Here is a 25,741-nt window from a genome sequence, read left to right as displayed (position 1 = left end):
GCAACAGTTTGGGGAAGGCCCTTTCCTGTTTCAGCATGACAATGCCCCCGTGCACAAGGCAAGGTCCATACAGAAATGGTTTGTCAAGATCGGTGTGGAAGAACTTGACTGGCCTGCACAGAGCCCTGACCTCAACCCCATCGAACACCTTTGTGATGAATTGGAAAGCAGACTGTGAGCCAGGCCTAATCATCCAACATCAGTGCCTGACCTCACTAATGCTCTTGTGGCTGAATGGAAGCATGTCCCCGCAGCAATGTTCCAACATCTAGTGGAAAGCCTTCCCAGAAGAGTGGAGGCTGTTATAGCAGTAAAGGGGGGGGGACCAACTCCATATTAATGCCCATGATTTTGGAATGAGATGTTTGACGAGCAGATGTCCACATACTTTTGGTCATGTAGTGTATATTCTGATTACAATTATTATGTCTCATAGTTTAATTAAATGCAATCTATTAGCTTCCAACATGTAAGTAGGTATATCAAGCTGCTCGATAACACATTCTGATTGAATGGCTTGTCCTGCACTTTGTAAAAACCCAGAGTGCATGTTGGAAAAAGCTCTTGGTTCCTTTCTAAACATAGCAATGTGAATAAAAAGAGGACTCTGCCCACAAAATAGGTGAAGTGAAGTGGCAAAAGAGTTGAGTCCTCATTCAAAGGCAATGGCAGTGTGAATACAACGAGAAATTAGTTATTTTTTGTAATTTTCTTTACCCCTGTTCACTTTAAAGAGGACTGAGATCGGTTCTTTTAAAGAGGACTATATGTGAAAACACCCTAAGATCGGTGAGTTCAACTTTGGACCCCGTAACATAGTGGTCCAAAGGTCCAATGCGTGGTATCAATATGCACCTGCTATTTACACCTCTTCATGAATGGAAATGTTGTTTTTCCTTTAAAATCAAATGTCAGAATCATATGTGACCTATACTCTCTTATACACCATTAATAGATGGCATTGCATCTCAACAGAGAGTGACTAATGACACAGAGAGAGAGAGAGAGAGAGAGAGAGAGAGAGAGATGTAAACATGTTTCCCATGCCAATAAAATCCTTAGAATTTAAGTGAATTGAATTGAGAGAGAGAGAGAGAGCTATTAGGCAGCTCGTGAGAAGATAAGCGGATGGAGACTGTGCGGAGGGATTATGTTCAGATAACAGCCGTAGATAAAACTGTATTTGCAGAATTACTCCAAACAAAAATAAGTGAACAGAGTAGCCTACAGTCCCACGTTGCAGTAGTCACGCCATTCCCTTGATTAGAGTGCCATTGTGTGGTAGCAGATGCTCGCTGCGTCGGAATTTGGAACGTTCGCCAGAGGGCGATAGTGTTCTGATAGGTTCCGAAATCAGAGCTAGTGGTCTACTCTTCTCCCTGCTCTCGTTTATGTAGTTGATGTTGTCTGGTAGGTTGTCAGGGGCACAGACTACAATAAGCTAGCTAACGTTAGCCATCTACATGAAAGATGGATTATCCCATTGCAAGTTCAGTCCTTTCGGATATTTTACACGGTCATAGATAGTGTTGTTGCCTTTTATTGTATCTAAAGGAAAACAACCTCGAATAACCTGTGTCGTGTCTGAAGAAGGCAGGCTCACTCGCTTAGCTAACCTACTTGTACTTGCATGCTAGCTAAGCTAGATGGGTGAAATTAATGTCAGTAGCTAGCTACTTAATTAGCCATCTCTGCATGTATGATGCTGTTGTCAGCTATCGTTACCATTAGCTAACGCTAGCACATAGTGGCAGAACAGCCAGTTAGCTATCTTGTAAAGAAGCCAGCATATGTAAATCTCCACGAATATCCAGCCAGACATTTAGCTAGACATGGATTATAGCAATCGACATATCCATTCAGAAATGGATGATGAATCTCAGGAAAGCATGGATGCGTGTGGCGACTCAACACCGTATGTGCCCCCGCATCTCCCCCCAATGCCCCGCCGAGAGCGGCTTCAGATTCAGAAGAGCAGTGTCTGCTCCCGGGCTTACTTCGTGGTGGTCATGGTCTTCTTCCATGTTTACATTATAAACATCATTGGCCTGTTGTTCTACGTACACTACAATAACAGTCCGGCGGATATTGTCAGCGCGGACCGGGACACATCGGCATCTACCAGCGGGGTTGACAGCCGCCTGTCCCCGCCAGACCCACCTCAGCAAGACCCTGACTTGGATGTCCGTCAGAGCTTCAGTCTACCACGCATCGAGGGGATACGGGTGAGGAGATAATGAGGCGCCCTAATACTATTACTATCATGTCATAAAACAAAACGAGCGGTGTGCATCCAGTTGTAGTGCCACCGGAAGATAAAAAATAATATGCCAGCCAAGTTCGATCGCAGTGGTCCGCGCGCCCGCAATTTTCTAACTTTGCGAACTGGCTAGAACCAGAGAGGAAGAGTCGAAGCCAATATATAGTTAGATCGTCTTTGCTACAATAATTCGTCCAACCTAGCTCAATGCATCCATTGGAGGGAGGGGTCGACGGTGGAAAGTAAACATACATCTATCTGCCTTTTCACTCATTCGAACAAAATTGCACTTTTTTGTTTTGACGTTCCAGTAGTTCTGATAATTAGTATTGAGTACTAGTGGTGGGACGTCAAAAAGTGCAACGTCGTTCGAAGGAGCGAAAAGGCTCAACGGCAGCTAGCTGTTAACCGTCAAGCTAGCTAGTTAGCTGTGGTTGTTAGCCACACGGCATAGCTTGCACAGAATTCCACATTCATTGGTTTATTTAGCTAGCTAGCTACCTTTGCTTCTACTATCCAGCTGGACACTCAAATCAGTTTATTAGCAAGCTAGCTACATCCCCCTAGCTACAGTAGCTAGCTTTGTTAGCCAGTTAGCACATAGCTAGTAGCCTTAGTCCTCATAATGTTCAATACATTAGCCTACAAACTTAGTTGCTTGAAGCAAATCTCTTGTTTTCAAAAGTTATCAAACCAACTTCGCATTAAAGTTTATTGTTATGGCAAACCATCAATGAATGACCAAGTATTGGCAAAGTTAGTCTGTAGATGGCGGTCGTGCTACCGTCGTCAACTGAAAAGCTGCCTATATTTTCTGAAGAAAATTGTGGTGCTTGGTAGAAGCGGCACGTTCCATCTCACATAGTGGCCTCTACTGTGTCGGAGTGTTATAGGACCGAACTCAACGACGAGGCGCATATGGTATACTGCGAAAGGGTTTGCGAAGAGCGTCTTTCTGTCTGCGAAGACCACCACCCTAACAAACACTTCGTTTTGATCATGCCCAAGGCTTTACAATATTAATGTAGACTATGTTTCCTCAGGTGGGTCATGTCCAGAGGGTGTCACTCAAGCCTGACAGAATCCACGAGATGAAGACTCTCAGCCTCAAGCCTCTGCTTTTTGGTAAGAATGGCACCTTTTACCCTTTAGGGCAGGTTTTTTTCCTCACACATTGTGTTTAGGATATATCTCTGTTATTCAAATGCTTTAAGAATAATATGATTGATGACACTGCTAGACATTACATTTACATTTTAGTCATTTAGCAGACGCTCTTATCCAGAGCGACTTACAGTTAGTGAGTGCGTACATTTTCATACTGGCACCCGGTGGGAATCGAACCCACCACCCTGGCGTTGCAAGCGCCATGCTCTACCAACTGAGCTACACGGGACATCACCCATCTTACACGACCAATGAAAACTGACAACCCAAACCGCATCAATAACATCATGAATGAATGCAAGCTCAACACTTTGAAAACACTAATTTAATTTCAGTCAACCTCTTACAAATATAGATCAGTGATATTTACTTATAATTTATAGATATGTACATTTGCAGGAAACACAGAAGGTCTTCTCCTTTGCAGCGTCCTCTCCTGAGCTCAGGATGGTGCTCTCTGAAACATCCAGCTATCCAAGGATGTGATTAAAATCCAGGAAGTCTATCATAGAAATGTACCCGCCCCCAAACAACCTCCTCTCGCTCTACTGATGTTGTATGGTGTTCTAATCACATCCCTGACTCTGTACACCTAGGCCTATAGCTCTGCTCAGGCCCATTTCAGACCTCAAGTTCAGCTCCACTTCTTCTAGCCCTAGCCCCTGCTAGCCTCTACATCGGTGCTGTTTCCACTTGCGGGCTGCAGCCATCAGGTTCCTGGCGCGTTTGTTCCAGGCGAAGGCCTTGTTGACCACCAGCCATTCCCCCTGCACCGTGCCCGTCACCAGGAAGGTCCCTCCTCTGGGCTGGCGCCGCGTCATGTTCCGTACGCAGCTGGCGTCTCTCTCCAGCCACAGCTGCAGGCGGGAGCGGATCTGTCCTCCCAGGAGAGGCCCGTGCTTCAGGACCTGCAGACGAGAGGCCAGGGAGAACTGGGCCAGACTCACCTGACTGGATTTTAGCCGCGTGAGACGCAGTTTCACCACTGGGGACACAGAGGGCAGCAGAGAGACAGAGATAATTGCGTTAGGGTGGGTAGGTAGGGTACATCTCAATATTTGATCTGGGTATTGTCAATAGGGAGGACAGAGAAACATTGGAATACATAATCTGAACCAACGTCTGTACAATAGGAATATAATAGGGGAGGAGAGTGTAGGTCTGCTTACCAAAGTCACTCCTACAGAATGTTTCCAGCACGTCCTTGGCAGACGAGGCCTCCTCCAGCTCACAGTCTCGACAGCTGGCCTGGGGCACTGCTGAAACAGTCATCACAGACATGTCCAATCAGAGTTCTTAGTCTGATGAGGACAGTAGAAAACTGAGCATCTTATGTAATAGTGTGTGTGTCTCTCACCTCTGCGCCCCCCTGTGCTGGTGCTGGTGTTGGTGACAGAGGAGATACACATGAGGTGGTCGGCAGGAAACTGGTCACAGCGAAGGATGTCTGGCCAGGGGTAACCATAGCAACCCATGATGGGCGCGCAGCTGTCCCGCACTGACTCACACAGACTCCGACATGGAGAGACGAACCTGCCCAGGAGAGAGGGAATGAGAAAATAGATGCAAGAACAGAGAGGGGTAGTCAGGAGGAGAAAAAGAGGAAGTTGCTAGTGAATGGATGAAGAGATCCAAATCAATAAAGGAGAAGTTGTGGAGGAAGAAAGATAATGCTACACCCTATCAGATAACATTTAGAAACATTTGTTTCTCCTTTTTTAACCCAATGTTTTCTCTCTTTAAAAAACGGCACAACCCGGGGCAGACTGGGACCAGAAATCGGCCCTGGCATTTCTAACACACCAGCCCATTTTTTCCCTTAGCCCTTTACACTCGTACCCGTATACGGGTTGAAAATGGCAGATGTGGGCACTGATAAACGTCTAAATTGGAATGCAGTGGCTGTACAGTAATGCTATACATGACATCAGAGCTCTGGCTCTGGGCTTCACAGTGATGTATTGGTTTTGACTGAGCGCCATTCTGAACTTGAGCACCTCGCGTGACAAGAAGTTGCCACAATCCCTCCTGCTAATTGGGCAACTTCAGCAAAAAAAAAAAATCTGAATGAGGGAAATGCTGTAAATTAAGAGGACTATATGTGTTTTGAAAGATGAGATGTTGAGGATTATAATAGATATCGCTTTGATGTTATAAAAGCAAGCCAAACACCCATGAGTCCAAATGTGCACTCAACATTTCCATATCATAAAACTCAAGTCATATACAGTGTCAACGTTTATGATCACTATGTTTGAGGTACAGTTACAAGATGACAAGTCGTCATACCCTGGGTTGTTCTGAACCGAATGAACCTATGTTAGTCTAATTGTTTTGATCACGCGGACTGGGATATGTTCCGGGTAGCTTGCGAAAATAATTTAGACGAATACACTGAAACGGTGACTGAGTTTATCAGGAAGTGTATAGGGGATGTTGTGCCCATTGTGACTATTAAAACTTACCCTAACCAGAAACCGTGGATAGACGGCAGCATTCGCACAAAACTGAAAGCGCAAACCACCGCATTTAACCATGGCAAGGTGACTGGGAATATGGCAGAATACAAACAGTGTAGCTACTCACTCCGCAAGGCAATTAAACTGGCAAAACATCAGTATAGAGACAAAGTGGAGTCGCAATTCAACGGTTCAGACACGAGACGTATGTGGCAGGGTCTACAGACAATCACGGACTACAAAAGGAAAACCAGCCACGACACCGTTGCTTCCAGACAAGCTAACACCTTCTTCGCCCGCTTTGAGGATAACACAGTGCCACCGACGCGGCCCACTACCAAGGACTGTGGCCGACGTGAGTAAGACATTTAAGCATGTTTACCCCTGCAAGGCTGCCGGCCCAGACGCCATCCCTAGCCGCGTCCTCAGAGCATGCGTAGACCAGCTGGCTGGGGTGTTTACGGAAATATTCAATCTCTCCCTTTCCCAGTCTGCTGTTCCCACATGCTTCAAGATGGCCACCATTGTTCCTGTACCCAAGCAAAGGTAACTGAACTAAATGACTATCGCCCCGTAGCACTCACCTCTGTCATCATGAAGTGCTTTGAGAGACTAGTCAAGGATCATATCACCTCTACCTTACCTGTCACCCTAGACCCACTTCAATTTGCATATCTACAATATCTACAATTTTGCAATCGCCATCACACTGCACACTGCCCTATCCCATCTGGACAAGAGGAATACCTATGTAAGAATGCTGTTCATTGACTATAGCTCAGCTTTCAACACCATAGTACCCTCCAAGCTCATCATTAAGCTCGAGGCCCTGGATCTGAACCCCGCCCTTCTTCACAGTGTGGTGAAGAAGGCGCAACAGAGTCTCTTCAACCTCAGGAGGCTGAAGAAATTTGGCTTGGCACCTAAAACCCTCACAAACTTTTACAGATGCACAATTGAGAGCATCCTGTCGGGCTGTATCACCGCCTGGTACATCAACTGCACCGCCCGCAACCGCAGGGCTCTCCAGAGGGTGGTGCGGTCTGCCGAATGCATTACCGGGGGCAAACTACCCGCCCTCCAGGACACCTACAGCACCCAATGTCACAGGAAAGCCAAAAAGATCATCAAGGACATCAACCACCCGAGCCACTGCCTGTTCACCCCGCTATCATCCACAAGGCGAGGTCAGTACAGGTGCATCAAAGCTGAGACCGAGAGAATGAAAAACAGCTTCTATCTCAAGGCCATCAGACTGTTAAATAGCCATCACTTGCACATTAGAGGCTGCTACCTATTGAAATCACTGGCCACTTTAAGAAATGAAACACTAGTCACTTTAATAATGTTTACATATCTTGCACTACTCATCTCATGTATATACTGTATTCTATTCTATAATATTCTACTGTATCTTAGTTTATGCCGCTCTGTCATTGCTTGTCCATATATGTATATATTCTTAAATTCAATTCATTACTTAGATTTGTGTGTATTAGGTATATGTTGTGAAATTGTTAGATATTACTGCACTGTCGGAGCTAGAAGCACAAGCATTTCGCTACACCCGCAATAACATCTGCTAAACACGTGTATGTGACAAATAAGATTTGATTTGATTTGTCAAGAAAATTTGCCGCTGCACAAGCACCTGAATGCACTCATGACTCCTTTTCTATGCGCACCAAAATGATCTGTTTCCCTGAATTGCCTTGTGAAAGCCTAACACTGTAAGATCATATTTTATAACTTAACTGGTCATGTTGGTAATAGAACAAGCTTTCAGATTATGCCCACATGACCCAGATTGCGATTTATAATGGACCGGTTTTGGATTGCGTAAACAACAACAGTAATTGTGTGATGGCGGGGATGCAGGGTTGTGTTCCAAACGAAACGACTACAAGTGTGCTTGTTGTAGTTCCTCACCAGCACAGCTAGGAGAGCTCAAAGCACCTTATAGTTGAAATTGCTTAGGAACTGAGCACACTTTGGAGAGGTGTGTGGCCACTTAGAGACCCCAGTTAGTCCTCTCACTCAAACCCTTGTCATTTTTCTGTCTTATGTTGCACTTACCTCACATTTTCCAGGAATATTCTTATCATGTTGCTGAATGTATCCAAAGTATTTTCAGATTTCGTTATCAACAAATTCAGCGAAAAGTAGATTAAATGTAAAATGCACATAAAATCAGTCTTGTGTCAGGTGAACTATTGTGTCCTCAACTTTGGTCTAATACGTTTCCCCATAATCTCCTTTCAATTGCTACCATGGTTATGCTTTTCATATTTCTTCTGTAAGAAACATTTCAATTTAGCCCTATCCATATAGGTCATTTCCCACAAGTGTAAAGGGTTAAGGGCCCCATTACTAGCCAGATAATTACACATTTTCACAAAAAAACCAAGTTGCCCGAAATGCCAGATGACCAGTCCGCCCCTGAGCACAACTCAAAGGAGATGAGGGGCCTTTCATGGCCTGAAGGTTGTGTGAAACCAGGGCCTTTTCTGTGAGGCAAGCCAAGATTAGCATAGCTCCCAGCGCAGTGTAATCCACTGCTTAGCCCCCCACTCTGGAGCTGTAATTCAGCCCAGAGGAACAGAGAGAGACATGAAGACAGACAAGTCTAGGTTTCCTCTCAATGTCTGCTTTGTTTTGAAGAGCTTTCCAAAATATATCATACTCACTCAGTAGATACGTGCTTGTAATATAATCATGATAAAGATCTGCCCAGGCCAAAATAATGTAAATGTCACTGTATGCAAAATTACATCAAGAGCTTAAAAGTTCTACCAGTTATCTGGTCTACACTATACCTTCTCTCATAGAGACGCGTCTCCCCCTGTTGTTCTCCCTCTTTACCAATGACAATGTCTATTTAGTGTACACACATCTCTACGCTCTGATCTCTACAAAGAAATACCTTTGTATTTTCCTCCAACAGTTTATCTCATTTCTAAAGACAAAGTAGTAGTTCCAACTTCCCAGCGTCTCTCCCCTCCTTACCTGTCCAGACAGATGGGTGCGAACAGTGAGCAGAGGAAGATGCGGGCGTCGGGGTGGCACTCCCGGGCGAGCAGGGGCAGCCAGCTGGCACTCTGCTGGACGGCCTCGCCCGGCGACTCGTGCTCCAGCAGGTTGGGCATCCTCATGGTGGCGTAGCCGATGTCCTGGCACAGGGCCATGCCCGCCGGGATGGGAACACAGCGGGAGGAGCTCCGGGGCTCCCACTGCCCTTCACTGCTGGCGGACAGGATGGTAGCACCGGCTATCTCTTCAGACCCGACTTCAGCCACGGCCCCATCCGCAGTCCCTGGCCCGGCTCCAGCTCTGGTCTCCAACCCAGTTCTAACTCTAGACCTGGTCCTGGTACCTGTACCAGCCTCTGGTCCACTCTCAGCTCCAGGCCCTGCCTCCAGCCTGGCACTCCAGCCAGGCCCAGCTGGAAGCAGGAGGAGCAGGAGGAGGAGAGCAGGAGCCCAAGGAGAGGTCCTCTTAGAGGAGGTGCGAGGAGGAGGTGCAGGAACAGGCATCATCCCAGGAGGAGGAGAGGAAATCCACACAGGAGAGCGTGTCTGAGTGTGTGTTTGTGGTATGGGTCTGTATGACAGGGAGGGGATAGGTGTATTTATACTGGGCAGGCGGTGACACGTCACCTCTCTGTAGGCTTGGTCTGCATTTGCATAGGAGAGTGGTGGGGGAAGGGATGGGAGTGGACCAGCAGGGGGTTAACAATAGGGGGAGGGCGTGGGTTACAAGGGAGTGGGACAGTGCTTGAGATGGGATTAGATATGAAACCCACTCACTCACTTTCATTTGCACCAATGTGTTCGGAGGGAGAGTGAGAGTGAGTGAGTGTGTGCCCTGTAGTCGTGACTAAGTTAAGGATATCAAGGATTGTGTGTGTATGTACAGGTAACTGACAAAATAAAGGAAACACCAACATAAAGTGTCTTAATAGGGCGTTGGGCCAGAACAGCTTCAATGCACCTTGGCCTAGATTCTACAAGTGTCTGGAACTCTATTGGATGGATGTGACTCCATTCTTCCATGAGAAATTCCATCATTTGGTGTTTTGTTGATGGTGGTGGAAAACGCTGTCTCAGGCACCACTCCAGAATCACCCATAAGTGTTCAATTGGGTTGAGATCTGGTGACTGAGACAGCCATGTCATATGGTTTACATCGTTTTCATACTCATCAACCCATTCAGTGACCACTCGTGCCCTGTGGATGGGGGCATTGTCATCCTATGGGGGCATAGCCATGGTAGCCAAAATAATGGCCTGCCCAGATATTAATTGCTTAATTAACTCAGGAACCACACCTGTGTGGAAACACCTGCTTTCAATATAATTTGTATCCCTCATTTACTCAAGGGTTTCCTTTATTTTGGCAGTTACCTGTATGCGTGTGTGTGTGTGTTCAGGATGTTATGCTCTCTTGGTGTGTGTGTGTTGTCCTGACTTAGCCTTAGCCTGACTTGTCCTTCCGCCCCCACAGCTTGAGATGAGGAAAAGAGTCCCCCTCATGTCACGAACCCCTCCACTCTCCCCTCTCTTCGGTTGAATGCATTAAGTTGTGCAACTGACTAGGTATCCCCCTTTCCCTTACCCTCCCTCTCTTTTCAAAGGCAAAGGAACCCTTTCTCTCGCTGTCTTTCTGCACTGCTGTCCCCAAGAACCCCTCCAGTCTGCACTCCCTCTTCAAATGATCCCCTCCACTCCCTCTTTTAATGTCCCCTATCCCTTTCTCCCCATACCCCTACAAGCTCCTTTATCCCTGTCTGACCCCGAGCCTCCTCTTCTCCGTCCCATCTCTCATCCCTCTAACCAACAAGGGATTTTTCCAGATGAATCAGGAATGCCTGATTTCATGACCTTTATAAGAGGAATACTTGGTCCTATTTCTTACGTCTGTGTGTGAGTGTCTGTTGTGTGCTCATGACATCTGAGGGAATGTAAAAAACGTATTATTGAGTGTGTGTGCATGTGTTTCTGAAAGACCTCTGTGAGCCGAGCATGTGTGTGAGCGCCCCCAGCGTGTGTGTGTGAACATGCGTGTAGGAGTGAGAGGTGTTAGTGTTCTCCCACTGTGAGGCTCTGACCTGATTCCTGTCCAGACAAGCAGGTCACTTCCTCCACAGAGAGACGGGGAGAGAAAGAGAGAGGGAGAACGGGGGAGGGAGAGGAGGAAGAGAAGGCCAGTCCCCTTCATTCATATCACCCATCTAGCTTAATGATGCATGACTGGACAATAGGGATTAGCCGTCAGCCCCTCTCTTTCTCTCTCCCCCTCCCAATCTCATCAGCCAGAGGACAGTACAGGGTCTGCTGTGGGGAACAAGGCCTATACTGTACGGGCAGGCGTCCAGCCGGAAGCCTTTTATTAGGAGAGGAAGGGATGGATGGAGGGAGTGATGGGAAGGATGGAGGGAGTGATGGGAAGGATGGAGGGATGGATGGAGGGCAGGGGTGCAGCTAAGGGGTTACCAGGGGGTCCTGGGCACTCTCATATCTGATCAGGAAACCTTAGACTAAAATATAGCTGTATTGGTCCAGCCTACTGCTTTTAGGTCACCTCTGACAGTCTGTGTAAATCCTGGTTGTATATTCACACAGGGTGAGTGGGTTGGGTGGTCTTGCTGATCTCTCTATGCATGTGAATGGGTCTGAATAAGAATGATGATACCAACCTCACACAGACAGACAGACTGGTACTCCTCCATACTAACTACTATATATGAGCGACCACCAGTCCGGCTCTCACCCAGCTTCTCTCTCAGTCACCCCCCTCTGGGAGACATTCAATGCCTTGGCTCATTAGCACTGTCAATGGGTCGGGCCATACCACAAATAGCTCCCTGGGGGGTGACGGGGGGCCAGGGAGTACTCATTATCCCCATATCCACAATCACTAAAGAGTCCCTATGTACACACACCTGCTCAAACCCGGCACAGAGAAAGCTAAAGCAAACACAACCGAGACAGATGTCGTTTAGACAAGTTATTTCTTAACAAGTTGTAAAATAATTACTGCTTTTTTAGTGCAGTATCCATCTGTTTGCAGTGCAGAAGGCCTGAGTCGTTTTCTACTGTAACTCTGTAATGATAAGAACTTGTTTGTCTTCAAAAGCTTTGGTTATGAATTTAAAGTACTGTTTATCAGAAGGCCAAGTCTTGATCAGCTCTACTCCTCAGCGATCATGGATTTTGTGGTTTTTTGATATCAGCCAATCAGGAATACTAGGCTATTTGTTACATAAATGTAAACCTGTAACATAATCAGTCTTCCATCCATGTCATGATTGGTTCTACTAGATAGAACAGTCATGTGTGAGTCATCATCATTAGCAGGGCAACAATGAGAGAAGTCTGTAGTCATTGATCACGCTGGTCTGATCTCCCAAGGCACTCAGGCCCTTTTGATAATGAAATCCTTGATCATGGACCTCAGCTCACCTGAAGGCTGCTGGTTGTCTGTTGTTATGCCAACATGGACACCACCACTGACTCCAGTAACATCATGTTGAGTCTGGATGGGTGGCGTTTGCACATACGCTATCAGTCCTAGGTTGCTAGTTTAGCTAACCAACCCATCAGTCCTAGCTTGCCATTATGAAAATCTAATTCAACGATGCCAATAATGTTTTCAATTCTACTTCTTCTTTCAAAAGCAGCTCAAACATAGAACATGTAAGAATGAAAATATACCGTGCATTATAGGGAAATAATGCACGCTCTAGAATGCCCTTCAAGCCAATCAGAAACAAGTATTCAACAATGCCATGGTATAATTAAGTAATAATATATACCACGGCTAAGGGCTGTTCTTAAGCACAACGCAACGCGGAGTACCTGGACACAGCCCTCAGCCGTGGTATATTGGCCATATATCACAAACCCCCGAGGTGCCTTATTGCTATTGTAAACTGTTTACCAACGTAATTAGAGCAGTAAAAATAAATGTTTTGTCATACCCGTGATATACCACGGCTGTCAGCCAATCAGCATTCAGGGATCGAACCACCCAGTTTATGACTAATAATGGCCAACAGGAGCACACCCTGTCTAGACATTAGTGTGGGAAACCCTGGTCATCCTGTGTCTGCCCATACATTACACTTCTACCCAGAGCATTATGTTGTACAGGTAATGAATGACGTATGGGTCCCCCCTCTCTCTGTTCCTGTCAGAGATCCCTGGCTTACTGTCTGAAGAGGAGTGTGGTGTGGTGGTGCAGCTGGCCCAGCTGAAGGGTCTGATGGAGAGCCAGGCCACAGTGCCACCAGGAGACCAGGAGGAGGAACTGCAGCCACTGCTCTCCCTCAGCCCCGAGGAGACCTTCAGCCTGCTAGACCTGGACCAAGACGGACTACTGCAGAGACAGGAAGTGAGAGAAAGGGGGATGAGGGAGGGAGGGGTGGGTGGATGAGAGAGGGAGGGGTAGAGAAGGGGATAGAGAGCGGCCAGCAGCTCATTCGTTTGTGGTTGTGTGTTTCTGTCCCAGATCTTGAGTCACTCTCGTTCACGGGACAGGACCTGGCTGAGCCCAGAGAACCTACGACAGATACTCACCGGCCAGGAGGACAGCCCAGCAGGTACTTTGTAGTGTGTGTCTCGCTCTCCGTAGCCGATGTGAGTAAGACCTTTAAACAGGTTAACATTGGCAAGGCAGACGGAATACCAGGACGCGTACTCGGAACATGCGCTGACCAGCTGGCAAGGGTCTTCACTGACATTTTCAAACTATCCCTTACCCGGTCTGTAATACCAACTTGATTCAAGCAGACCATCATAGTCCCTGTGCCCAAGAACGCCATGGTAACCTGCCTAAATGACTATCGCCCCGTAGCGCTCACATGTTGTTTTTAAACTCTCTTAACAATGTTTCAGATGAACTACATGTTCACTCATTAGATGGTTCTCCAATCAAATGTGTTCCCGCATATAAATACGTATGCATTTGGATTTGACATTTAAAAAAACATAGATGAGCTGATTTAAGAAGCTAAGATTTAAAGTTGGCTTTTTCTACAGAAACATTGTGTCTTTTTCTAAGCAGTAGGAAGCAGATTATTCAGTCAACCTGTTTATCTGTTCTTGATTATGGTGATATTATTTATCAAAGTGCAGCTGCTACTACTCTTAAACCTTTGGATGCCATCTACCATAGTGCCCTTAGTTTTTGTTACAGGTGACAGTTTTGATATTCACCACTGCATCCTGTATCAAAAGGTTGGCAGGACTTCGCTAAAGACCGATCTCTACATTACTCCCTTTTCGTTTACAAGTCCCTACTTCATAAACTTCCATCTTATCTAACTTTGCTGTTGAAGTATAGACACCTGAGTTGCCTAACCCGTTCACAGGATTGGTTAGCTCTTGAGGTTCCTAGGGTATTTGGTATTTTATTAGGATCCTCATTAGCTGTTGCGAAAGCCGCAGCTACTCTTCCTGGGGTCCATACAGATTGACTCAAGTAAAAGTGAAAGTCACCCAGTAAAATACTACTTGAGTAAAAGTCTAAAAGTATTTGGTTTTAAATATACTTAAGTATCAAAAGTAAATGTAATTGCTCCAATATACTTATGTATCAAAAGTAAAAGTGTAAAGAATTTCAAATTCCTTATATTGAGCAAACCAGACGATACAATTATTTATTTATTTACGGATAGCCAGGGGCACACTCCAACACTCAGACATAATTTACAAACAATGCATTTGTGTTTAGTGAGTTCCCCAGATAAGAGGCAGTAGAGATGACCATGGATGTTCTCTTGATAAGTGTGTGAATTGGAGCATTTTCCTGTCCTGCTAAGCATTCAAAATGAAACGAGTACTTTTGGGTGTCAGGGAAAATGTATGGACTAAAAAGTACATTATTTTCTTTAGGAATGTAGGGAAGTAAAAGTAGTCAAATATATATAAAGTAAAGTACAGATACCCCCAAAAACTACTTAAGTAGTACTTTTAAAGTATTTTTACTTACAGTTGAAGTCGGAAGTTTACATACACTTAGGTTGGAGTCATTAAAACTCATTTTCCAACCACTCCACAAATGTCTTGTTAACAAACTTTCGTTTTGGCAAGTCGGTTAGGACATCTACTTTGTGCATGACACAAGTAATTTTTCCAACAATTGTTCACAGACAGATTATTATTATTATTACACTTATATTTCACTGTATCACAATTCGAGTGGGTCAGAAGTTTACATACACTAAGTTGACTGTGCATTTAAACAGCTTGGAAAATTCCAGAAAATGATGTCATGGCTTTAGAAGCTTCTGATAGGCTAATTGACATCATGTTAGTCAATTGGAGGTGTACCTGTGGATGTATTTCAAGGCCTACCTTCAAACTCAGTGCCTCTTTGCTTGACATCATGGGAAAATCAAAATAAATCAGCCAAGACCTCAGAATTTTTTTTGCCCATAACAACAGCAAAGGACCTTGTGAAGATGCTGGAGGAAACAGGTACAAAAGTATCTATATCCACAGTAAAACGAGTCCTATATTGACATAACCTGAAAGGCCGCCTCAGCAAGGAAGAAGCCACTGCTCCAAAACCGCCATAAAAAGCCAGACTACGGTTTGCAACTGCACATGGGGACAAAGATCATACTTTTTGGAAAAATGTCCTCTGGTCTGATGAAACAAAAATAGAACTGTTTGGCCATAATGATCATCGTTATGTTTGGCCATAATGATCATCGTTATGTTTGGAGGAAAAAGGGGGAAGCTTGCAAGTCTCCCGAGTGGCGCAGTGGTCTAAGGCACTGCATCGCAGTGCTAGCTGTGCCACTAGAGATCCTGGTTCGAATCCAGGCTCTGTCGTAGCCGGCCGCGACCGGGACACCCATGGGGCGGTGCACAATTGGCCCAGCGTCGTCCAGGGTAGGGGAGGGAATGGCCGGCAGGGATGTAGCTCAGTTGGTAGAGCATGGCGTTTGCAACGCCAGGGTTGTGGGTTCGATTCCCACGGGGGGCCAGTATGAATAAAAATAATAATGTATGCACTCACTAACTGTAAGTCGCTCTGGATAAGAGCGTCTGCTAAATGACTAAAATGTAAAATGTAAGCCGAAGATCACCATCCCAACCGTGAAGCACGAGGGTGGCAGCATCATGCTGTGGGGGTGCTTTGCTGCAGGAGGGACTGGTGCACTTCACAAAATAGATGGCATCATGAGGAAGGAAAATTATGTGGATATATTGAAGCAACATCTCAAGACATCAGTCAGGAAGTTCAAGCTTGGTCACAAATGGGTCTTCCAAATGGACAATGACCCCAAGCATACTTCCAAAGTTGTGGCAAAATGGCTTAAGGACAACAAAGTCAAGGTATTGGAGTGGCCATCACAAAGCCCTGACCTCAATCCTATAGAACATTTGTGGGCAGAACTGAAAAAGCGTGTGCAAGCAAGGAGGCCTACAAACCTGACTCAGTTACACCAGCTCTGTCAGGAGGAATGGCCAAAATTCACCCAACTTATTGTGGGAAGCTTGTGGAAGGCTACCCGAAATGTTTGACCCAAGTTAAACAATTTAAAGGCAATGCTACCAAATACTAATTGAGTGTATGTAAACTTCTGACCCACTGGGAATGTGATGAAATAAATAAAAGCTTAAATAAATCATTCTCTCTACTATTATTCTGACATTTCACATTCTTATAATAAAGTGGTGATCCTAACTGACCTAAGACAGAGAATTTTTACTAGGATTAAATGTCAGGAATTGTGAAAAGCGGAGTTTAAATGTATTTGGCTAAGGTGTATGTAAACTTACGACTTCAACTGTAAATGTATTTATATACAGCTCTGGAAAAAATTAAGAGACCACTGCAATTTTTCTTAAATCAGCATTTGTATTTATTTTATTTATTTCATCTTTATTTAACCAGGTAAGCCAGTTGAGAACAAGTTCTCATTTACAACTGCGACCTGGCCAAGGATAAAGCAAAGCAGTGCGATAAAAACAACAACACAGAGTTACATATGGGGTGGCGCAGTGGTCTAAGGCACTGCATCGCAGTGCTAGCTGTGCCACTAGAGATCCTGGTTCGAATCCAGGCTCTGTCGTAGCCGGCCGCGACCGGGAGACCCATGGGGCGGCGCACAATTGGCCCAGCGTCGTCCAGGGTAGGGGAGGGAATGGCCGGCAGGGGATGTAGCTCAGTTGGTAGAGCATGGCGTTTGCAACGCCAGGGTTGTGGGTTCGATAAAATAATGTATGCGCTAACTGTAAGTCGCTCTGGATAAGAGCGTCTGCTAAATGACTAAAATGTAAATGTAAATGGGTAAACAAAACATAAAGTCAAAAATACAACAGAAAATATATATATACAGTGTGTGCAAATGTAGCAAGTTATGGAGGTAAGGCAATAAATAGACCATAGTGCAAAATAATTACAATTTAGTATTAACACTGGAATGATAGATGTGCAATAGGTGATGTGCAAATAGAGATACTGGGGTGCAAATGAGCAAAATAAATAACAATATGGGGATGAGGTAGTTGGGTGGGCTAATTTCAGATGGGCTGTGTACAGGTGCAGTGATCGGTAATGTGCTCTGACAACTGATGCTTAAAGTTAGTGAGGGAGATAAGAGTCTCCAGCTTCAGAGATTTTTGCAGTTCGTTCCAGTCATTGGCAGCAGAGAACTGGAAGGAATGGCGGCCAAAGGAGGTGTTGGCTTTGGGGATGACCAGTGAGATATACCTGCTGGAGCGCATACTACGGGTGGGTGTTGCTATGGTGACCAATGAGCTAAGATAAGGCGGGGATTTGCCCAGCAGTGATTTATAGATGACCAGGAGCCAGTGAGTTTGGCGACAAATATGTAGGGAGGACCAGCCAACAATCTCTACATGCATGACAGCCATTCCATTCCATTCCAGCGTCTGTTGAATTCCAACACAGGCACACCTCATTCTACTGAATTAGGTACTGATTAGGTGATCACATGAACCAAATCTTATTTAATGAGGAAAAGTATAAAAACCACTGCTGTGGTCTTCACTATCCTCTTGCAATAGGACCAGCTGGATGGCAAAAACAGTGCTAATAGTACCTCAAAAGTAATATTAATAAAAAAATAACTATTGACCATGCCAAAAGAGTTGAAAAGGAAAGTTTTGTGTGAGGAAAAGAAGGGTTCAATTCTGGCTTTACTGGCAGAGGGATACAGTGAGCGTCAGGTTGCTTCCATCCTTAAAATTTCAAAGACGGCGGTTCATAAGAACAAGGTCAAGCAGCAGACATTGGGGACAACAAAGCTACAGACCGGCAGAGGGCGAAAACGACTCTCTACTGGCCGGGATGACAGCCAACTCATTTGAATGTCACTCAACAACCGTAGGATGACATCAAGTGACCTACATAAAGAAAGGCAAACGGCAGCTGGGGTGAAGTGCACGGCGAGGACGGTTCGAAACAGGCTCCTAGGGGCAGGGCTGAAGTCGTGCAAAGCTAGAAAAATGCCCTTCATCAATGAGAAAAAAGACCATTAGGATTGGGCCATAGAGGACTGGAGTAAGGTCATCTTCTCTGATGAGTCCAATTTTCAGCTTTTCCCAACACCTGGGTGTCAAATGGTTAGACGGAGACCTGGAGAGGCCTACAAGCCACAGTGTCTCGCACCCACTGTAAAATTTGGTGGAGGATCGGTGATGATCTGGGGGTGCTTCAGCAAGGCTGGAATCGGGCAGATTTGTCTTTGTGAAGGACGCATGAATCAAGCCACGTACAAGGTTGTCCTGGAAGAAAACTTGCTTCCTTTTGCTCTGACATTGTTCCCCAACTCTGAGGATTGTTTTTTCCGGCAGGACAATGCGCCATGCCACACAGCCAGGTCAATCAAGGTGTGGATGGAGGACCACCAGATCAAGACCCTGTCATGGCCAGCCCAATCTCCAGACCTGAACCCCATTGAAAACTTCTGGAATGTGATCAAGAGGAAAATGGATGGTCACAACCCATCAAACAAAGCCGAGCTGCTTGAATTTATGCGCCAGGAGTGGCATAAAGTCACCCAACATCAATGTGAAAGACTGGTGGAGAGCATGCCAAGACGCATGAAAGCTGTGATTGAAAATCAGGGTTATTCCACCAAATATTGATTTCTGAACTCTTCCTTAGTTAAAACATTAGTATTGTGTTGTTTAAAAATGAACACTAACTTATTTTCTTTGCATTATTCAAGGTCTGACAACACTGCATCTTTTTTGTTATTTTGACCAGTTGTCATTTTCTGCAAATAAATGCTCTAAATTACAATCTTTTTATTTGGAATTTGGGAGAAATGTTGTCAGTAGTTTATAGAATAAAACAAAAATGTTAATTTCACCCAAACACATACCTATAAATATTAAAACCAGAGAAACTTATATTTTTGCAGTGGTCTCTTAATTTTTTCCAGAGCTGTATATATAAAAGTATGTACCCCTTCAAATTAGTTGGAAACTCTGCATTGTTGGAAAAGGACCCATAAGTAAGTATTTCACCTGTTGTTTACAAAGCATGTGACAAATAAAATACAAATTTGATTTGGTATGTGTATGTATGTGTCTTTCCCAAAGCCTTTGTGCCGGGCTTTCCCTCTGCCAGCTGGTAGAAGTATTATTAAGGGGTGAGTGTTTGTGCGTGTCAAGGGTGTGTGTGACCAAGGGGGGGTGACCTGATGCCATTATGCCAGGCGCCGTTTGCGTGTCCCAGTCCGGATGTGTCCCATCATCTCATTAAAATATGTGCCCTGCCAACCTCCTTCCTTAACATTCCCCCGGATCCCTCGTACCCCTCCTCCCCACACTTATCCGCTCCATCCTCCCCTCCTGCACCCCAGAGCTATTGTTTAGTCTGGGGCGCTGCTTCATAGGGGGACGAGGGGAAAGGGGGCCCGGAGGTTCAGTCAGCCGAGCGTAACAGCGAGAGGGGGAGAGAGAGAGAGAGAGAGAGAGAGAGAGAGGGAGGGGGAGAGAGAGGGGGAGAGAGAGAGGGGGGAGAGAGAGAGGGGGAGAGAGAGAGAGAGAGAGGGGAAGAGAGAGAGAGAGGGGGGAGAGAGCGAGAGAGAGGGGAGAGAGAGAGAGAGGGGAGAGAGAGAGAGGGGGAGAGAGAGGGAGAGAGGGGGGAGAGAGAGAGTCACAGGGAGGGAGAGAGAGAGAGAGTGTCACAGGGAGGGAGAGAGAGAGAGAGAGAGAGTCACAGGGAGGGAGAGAGAGAGTGTCACAGGGAGGGAGAGAGAGAGTCATAGGGGGAGAGAGAGAGAGAGTCACAGGGAGGGAGAGAGAGAGTGTCACAGGGAGGGAGAGAGAGAGTCATAGGGGGAGAGAGAGAGAGAGTCACAGGGGGAGAGAGAGTCACAGGGAGAGAGAGAGAGAGAGAGTCACAGGGAGGGAGAGAGAGAGAGAGTCACAGGGAGAGAGAGGGAGAGGGAGAGAGAGAGAGTCACAGGGGGAGAGAGAGAGTCATAGGGGGAGAGAGGGGGAGAGAGAGAGAGAGCAAAAAAAGGAACAACAAAGGGAAACAGATCCCACAGGGAGTGGGAGAGAGAGAGTGTCACAGGGAGGGAGAGAGAGAGAGAGTCACAGGGGGAGAGAGAGAGAGTCACAGGGAGAGAGAGAGAGTCACAGGGAGGGAGAGAGAGAGGGAGAGAGAGAGTCACAGGGGGAGAGAGAGAGTCATAGGGGGGAGAGAGAGAGAGTCACAGGGGGAGAGAGAGAGAGAGAGTCACAGGGGGAGAGAGAGAGTCACAGGGAGAGAGAGAGTCACAGGGAGAGAGAGAGAGTCACAGGGAGAGAGAGAGAGTCACAGGGAGAGAGAGAGAGAGAGAGAGCTGCACCAGCATACAGGGCTACAGATACAGAAAATGAGCGTGGGAAGAGAAAGATAGGAGAATAACCAGAGGAGAAAGAGGAGCTGAGAGTAACAGCCCTAAGAAGAGCGAGATGGAGAGAATGGATGAAGTGAATAGGAGAGCTAGTGAGAGAGAGCATTTTTTTGCAGCAGAGAGAGGGGCGGTGTGTGTGGGTGGGTGGGTGCTAACCGTGTGTGTTGTCCCGGCAGGTGTGTTAACTCTAGAGGAGTTCAGGCGTGTGTGTGACGGCATGTCCCAGCATCCCTTGCAGCAACGAGCCGGAACAAGGCGGGGCCAACCGAAAAGGAAGAGCCGACACACCTGGCTGTACCAGGGACCAGGATCACACCATATACTACACACACTGAGGAACAGGTAACACTCACTCAGTTTTCATACTAACTCAGTTGTCATACTGTTTTTATGACTTTATTCCGGCCTCTCTCCTTCCTTAGGGTGACCCATCTAGCGCGTCTGCCCTCCCCATTGGTTGAGCTGAGCGAGCCGCTGCAGGTGATTCGCTACGAGCAGGGAGGCTTCAGCCACGCCCACCACGACAGTAGCCCCTCCCATCCAGAGACCACCTGCTCTCACACACGCCTGGCCGGAAACACTTCGGCACACACCGAGATCTCCTGCAGGTGTGTCTCTTTCTATATATGTGTGTGTGTAGGTGTCTCAGTGTATCCATATGCTTGCTCTAATTTTCATAGGTTGTCATCTTTTTAGGGTGTCCATCTGTTTGCACTTTGATCCTCCCATATTCTAGTCAGATTGATATAGTCCCCTTAATATACGGCTCTTCCCTCCTTCTCCCCAGGTACATAACTGTGTTACTCTACCTGAACTCTGTGGAGGGAGGCGGAGAGACCACTTTCCCTGTGGCAGACAATCGTACCTATGAGGAGGAGGTGGGTGACCATACTATAAGTACTGTCAGTGTTAAGAGTTTTTGCTTTCATGTTGAATGATGAGAAGACTACTGATTTCCTGAATTGTGCTGCTATTGCAAACATAGTGCTGAACAATGACAAGGAATCTGACTAAGAAGCACTTGTCATGCTTCATATAAGGAGCATAGAGGAGCTGCAGTTTTGTTGTGTTTGCATGGCTGTGTGTGTCCTCCAGGCTTTAGTGCAGGGTGGTGTGGATCTGACAGACACACAGCAGAGTTGTGACAGAGGAAACCTCAGGGTGAAACCAACCGCTGGGACTGCTCTCCTCTGGTACAACCATCTCTCTGATGGCAAAGGTATGTTCCAGCACACACACACTGCTCCATTCTTTGTGACTTGTTTTCTCCGTTAACACCGTAAGCCACTAGTCAAACCCACTCTCCCCTCCCCTGTCCCGCAGGTTGGATGGGTGAGCTGGATGAGTACTCCCTCCACGGGGACTGCCCTGTGACCCGAGGGGTGAAGTGGGTGGCCAACAGTTGGGTGAACGTGGACCCAGACCACCAACGCCAAGCTCGCTACCAGAGACTGGTGACCCACAGACAGGAGGGCGAGACGGGCAGAGAGGAGCGGGACACCCCCCTCCCTCACAGCAACCTCCACCAGGACCTGTAGTAATGTAGCTAGGGCCACTGGAAACACACTGTGGGGAGATACACACTTTCCTTTAAGCACACAGGGGCAAATCAGAACTTCCACTTAAGTAGATAGAATGTTCCCTTAGTCATGTTGCATTGATGTCAATGGGAGACTAAGTGAAATTTGACTTAAATGGCAGTTAGGATTTGCCCCTCAGAGAATATCTGAAAAGAAAGACAAAGTACCTGTGTAATTAATTGAATTCAAACTCAGTTCTAATTACACATGCAGACATTTTAGTTGCATTTGTCTGTTTTGCAGTCATAGTTAAGGTTCTGAGGGATCCATTATTGTTTTAAATGTAGTATGCACATGGACGTATGTAAAATTACCAGACAGCAAATTGAGCCAAATTAGAATATAATCAGATGATCCATCTATCTATGTCTTCCTGACAGGCAGATTTGATGTGGGATTGTGTCTGTGTAGTTCTGTCTTTCTTTCATGAGTGATGTGATGTTCTGAGAGTATTTGTCAATAGAGTTGGGATGATGGGGGTGCTAGTGGGCTCTAGACAGCACAATAACAAACCAGGCCCCGGGACCCTCAAGCATTAGATATTTATGTTGGCCCAGCCCACTGTCACTGTGCTGCTAACAGCTTCGCTTCCTCAACTGTCCCTTTCCTCTTCCTGGGCTTGAACCAGTGGTCCTCTGATCTCAAACACATGTCCACCTGCTTGACGTACAAACCAGTTGCGCCACCGAAAATGATCAAATTCAATGGCCCCATTTCAAGCTGTGGATGAGTTTATCCAGTACAATTTGACTCCATTACACGTCTGTAATCCAAACCCAGTTTCTATGTTACAGTTCCTGTCTGGTGGTTGTGTTATGATGATAAAGAAGCACTCTCATTTTCAAATGAGCTGTCCATTCATACAACTCCACTTGTTAAAGATGGAACCCGCATTAGGGGAAACAGCGCCACTGTCCGCTCCCAGCACCTTTTGTTATTGTTTTTGTTTTGAGGTGCGTCGAGCAGTGTGGGGGAAAAAAAGAAGAAGAATGCAGTACATATTCTGCTGTTATATCACGCGTGCATCACGTTTGTGGTTTACAGTAACTTCTTTGTTGTTGTAATCGTTATTTTTCAATGTCTGCTTGATTCAGGATTCAGATTAGTGTGTTTATTTATTTGTTTATTTATCTATTTATTCATTGTATTTGATTATTTATTATCTATGTATTATTATTTATTAACTTAATAAGGTGATTGATGAATGTATCTTTATTACTTGACTGGTTGATGTTGCACTGAGTCTATTACATGTCTTGTTCACTATATACATACAATAAGTCATGGAAAAAAATACAATTTGTATGTTTTTTTCTGTAGCTACAGTGAAAGTGATTTATTATCTAAGCCTGGCACCGAGGCGCATTCCATGGGGTTTTCTCATTTTCATTTGGGCAAAAGTCTTTCCTATGTCCTCTTTCCTCTGTGACCGATAAGTTGTTGAGTGGTCGAGGAGTGTGTCAATTCGTTAAAAGGCAAACGGAAGACGGTCCTCCCTTCCTCTGTCCTCCTCGATAGCCTCCTTTGGCGAGGAAGCACCACTGAGGTATAATAAGAACTGGAGACTGCGTCCAAGATGTCCGACTGTTGTTTTCAAGGTAATCTACTCACGTTCGCATACGCCGATTCATAGGACTTTTATCAATGCTCACCTCCTGCGTCCTCTCTCCTCCGTCCCTTCTCGCCTCCTTTTGAAAAGGTCAAGGTTAATCAAGGAGAGTTGGCGATGAGAGTGAACGGGGATGGAAATGCGCTTGATTGAAATGAGACGTTCCTTCTCCACTCGCCCATCATTAGGCTAATTACGTTTAATGGGGTGGATCCCAAAATAAATGTGGAAAGTGATAAAAACAAATGAAGTTAGTTGTGCAAGACATTTTATAGATAAAACAATAAGTAGCATATTGTTTTTAAATGTGTGCATGTTTTTCTCCTCTGACAAAACAAAAGCTGATTCAAAGGGGGTGTGGCAGATTGCAAAACTCTTCTGTGGTAGGATACACATGTATCCTCAATGGAAGGAAGCTGTCGAGGAGGGGAGGACACTTATGTTTGCCTACTTATCTGTTTCCGGGTCACAGAGGAGAGAGAACAGAGGACGACGGTCTTTTGCCCAAACGAGAAAACCCCATGGATGTCTATATCTGGGTTGCATCCGGTTTATACGGACCAACGTCACACGCGCAATAGCACTTAGTGTACACAGGGAGCAGCGTGAGCAGCGATAACGTCACGTCATCCAAAAAGATGGATGAATATATCACATTTTAAGATTTTCGGCTGTGAGTGATGGAGAATTTTTTTTTGCTCAGTGACAATGATTTTCATAATTCAATGTATGTTTTGTGCACAAAGGTGATAACTAAAGTGTCTTATTAGGAATTTTCAAAACTGACTTCTCTATGTGGCTGTCTATGGAAATGGTCTTTCTGGGCCGGGCATCATTTAAACTGCAGTACCTAAGCAAAACTGTCTGAGCAGTCGAAACCGTGCTTCTAGACCGGAACCCAGTCATAGTTAGAAGGGATCTAGCTTTTGTCAAATTAACACATTTTGCATGTTAGATAGCCCTAACCCTTTTCCTAACCTTAACCTAATTATCCTAACCTGCTCCGTAAATTATCCTAACCTGCTACGAAAAGTATGGATCCCTTCTAGCCATGACCCCGGAACCCTTACCCCTTCGGAAGCACAACCAATTCTTTTTTATAACTAACCCAAGATGGACCACAGCCTGTCATTTCCAATGGGAGCAAATAATCATAGTGGGCAGAACAAGTGTTCGTTCTAGCATACATTTGCATATTTCCGTTAGGGAACGCCAACTCTGTGAAGTGCGCGTGTGCAATAACTCAATTCGCCCCTTCACTCCTAAACAACACTCTTTTTAGAAACTTTGACAAAGGGTGAAGTTACAAAAATGTGTCCACTCTGTTCGTAACATATTCTAGTTTTGGGAACAGAAAACTCTATTGAGATCAAATGTTTCATCGATGAGAAATCCATCTCGCTCGATCTTCACCCACTGCCGGCCACTTGGCTTCGTATCATCACCATATTTGGTGGTAAGTGGAAACGCCAACCGGATGCTTTAGATTTGTACATCCGGTGAAACATCTGGTTCATTGTGCTACCGTATCTGTGGCAGAAGTGAATCCTACCGCGGAAGAGTTTTGAAATCTGACACCCCCCCCTTGGAATGAGCTTTTGTTTTGTCAGAGGAACAAAACATACACATGTTTAAAAACAATATTCTACTTATAGTTTTATCTATAAAATGTATTGCACAACTAACTTACATTTTTGGAGCACTTTACAAATGTATTGTGGGTCCACCTTTGTAAACGTCATTTGCCTAATGACGCGCCAGTGGCGAAGGACG

The 25,741-nt window shown here is 45.6% G+C and overlaps 2 protein-coding genes across 2 annotated transcripts; one reads left to right on the top strand and one right to left on the bottom strand.

Annotated features, from left to right (window-relative positions):
• Window positions 1–1,381: 1,381 nt before the first annotated feature.
• Window positions 1,382–24,196, top strand: LOC121546095 (transmembrane prolyl 4-hydroxylase). Its single transcript, XM_041857114.2, has 9 exons — window positions 1,382–2,225; window positions 3,304–3,385; window positions 13,082–13,278; window positions 13,396–13,486; window positions 20,956–21,121; window positions 21,202–21,387; window positions 21,567–21,657; window positions 21,875–21,998; window positions 22,103–24,196. Exons 1-9 carry the CDS (start codon window positions 1,833–1,835, stop codon window positions 22,315–22,317), a joined length of 1,545 nt encoding a protein of 514 aa, XP_041713048.1. The 5' UTR covers window positions 1,382–1,832; the 3' UTR covers window positions 22,318–24,196.
• LOC121546096 (secreted frizzled-related protein 5) lies at window positions 3,793–9,840 on the bottom strand. The gene is made up of 4 exons (XM_041857116.2): window positions 8,893–9,840; window positions 4,785–4,960; window positions 4,597–4,686; window positions 3,793–4,412 (listed from the first exon to the last, which is right to left on the bottom strand). Exons 1-4 carry the CDS (start codon window positions 9,420–9,422, stop codon window positions 4,093–4,095), a joined length of 1,116 nt encoding a protein of 371 aa, XP_041713050.2. The 5' UTR covers window positions 9,423–9,840; the 3' UTR covers window positions 3,793–4,092.
• Window positions 24,197–25,741: the final 1,545 nt, after the last annotated feature.

The sequence above is a fragment of the Coregonus clupeaformis genome, chromosome 30, assembly GCF_020615455.1.
Source record: "Coregonus clupeaformis isolate EN_2021a chromosome 30, ASM2061545v1, whole genome shotgun sequence".
Taxonomy (NCBI): Eukaryota; Metazoa; Chordata; class Actinopteri; order Salmoniformes; family Salmonidae; genus Coregonus; species Coregonus clupeaformis.
The sequence above is the reverse complement of the archived record's forward strand: the minus strand, read 5'-3'. Positions and strand labels throughout refer to the sequence as shown.

Bases quoted from the DNA above. Each gene is read 5' to 3' on its own strand.
- LOC121546095 (XM_041857114.2), top strand. From the start codon at position 1,833: ATGGATTATAGCAATCGACATATCCATTCAGAAATGGATGATGAATCT. The intron at 13,279-13,395 runs GTGAGAGAAAGG...TTTCTGTCCCAG, and splicing joins GACTACTGCAGAGACAGGAA to ATCTTGAGTCACTCTCGTTC. The intron at 21,999-22,102 runs GTATGTTCCAGC...CCTGTCCCGCAG, and splicing joins CCATCTCTCTGATGGCAAAG to GTTGGATGGGTGAGCTGGAT.
- LOC121546096 (XM_041857116.2), bottom strand. From the start codon at position 9,422: ATGATGCCTGTTCCTGCACCTCCTCCTCGCACCTCCTCTAAGAGGACC. The intron at 4,961-8,892 runs GTAAGGAGGGGA...TCTCCTGGGCAG, and splicing joins GCACCCATCTGTCTGGACAG to GTTCGTCTCTCCATGTCGGA. The intron at 4,413-4,596 runs GTAAGCAGACCT...CTGTGTCCCCAG, and splicing joins ATTCTGTAGGAGTGACTTTG to TGGTGAAACTGCGTCTCACG.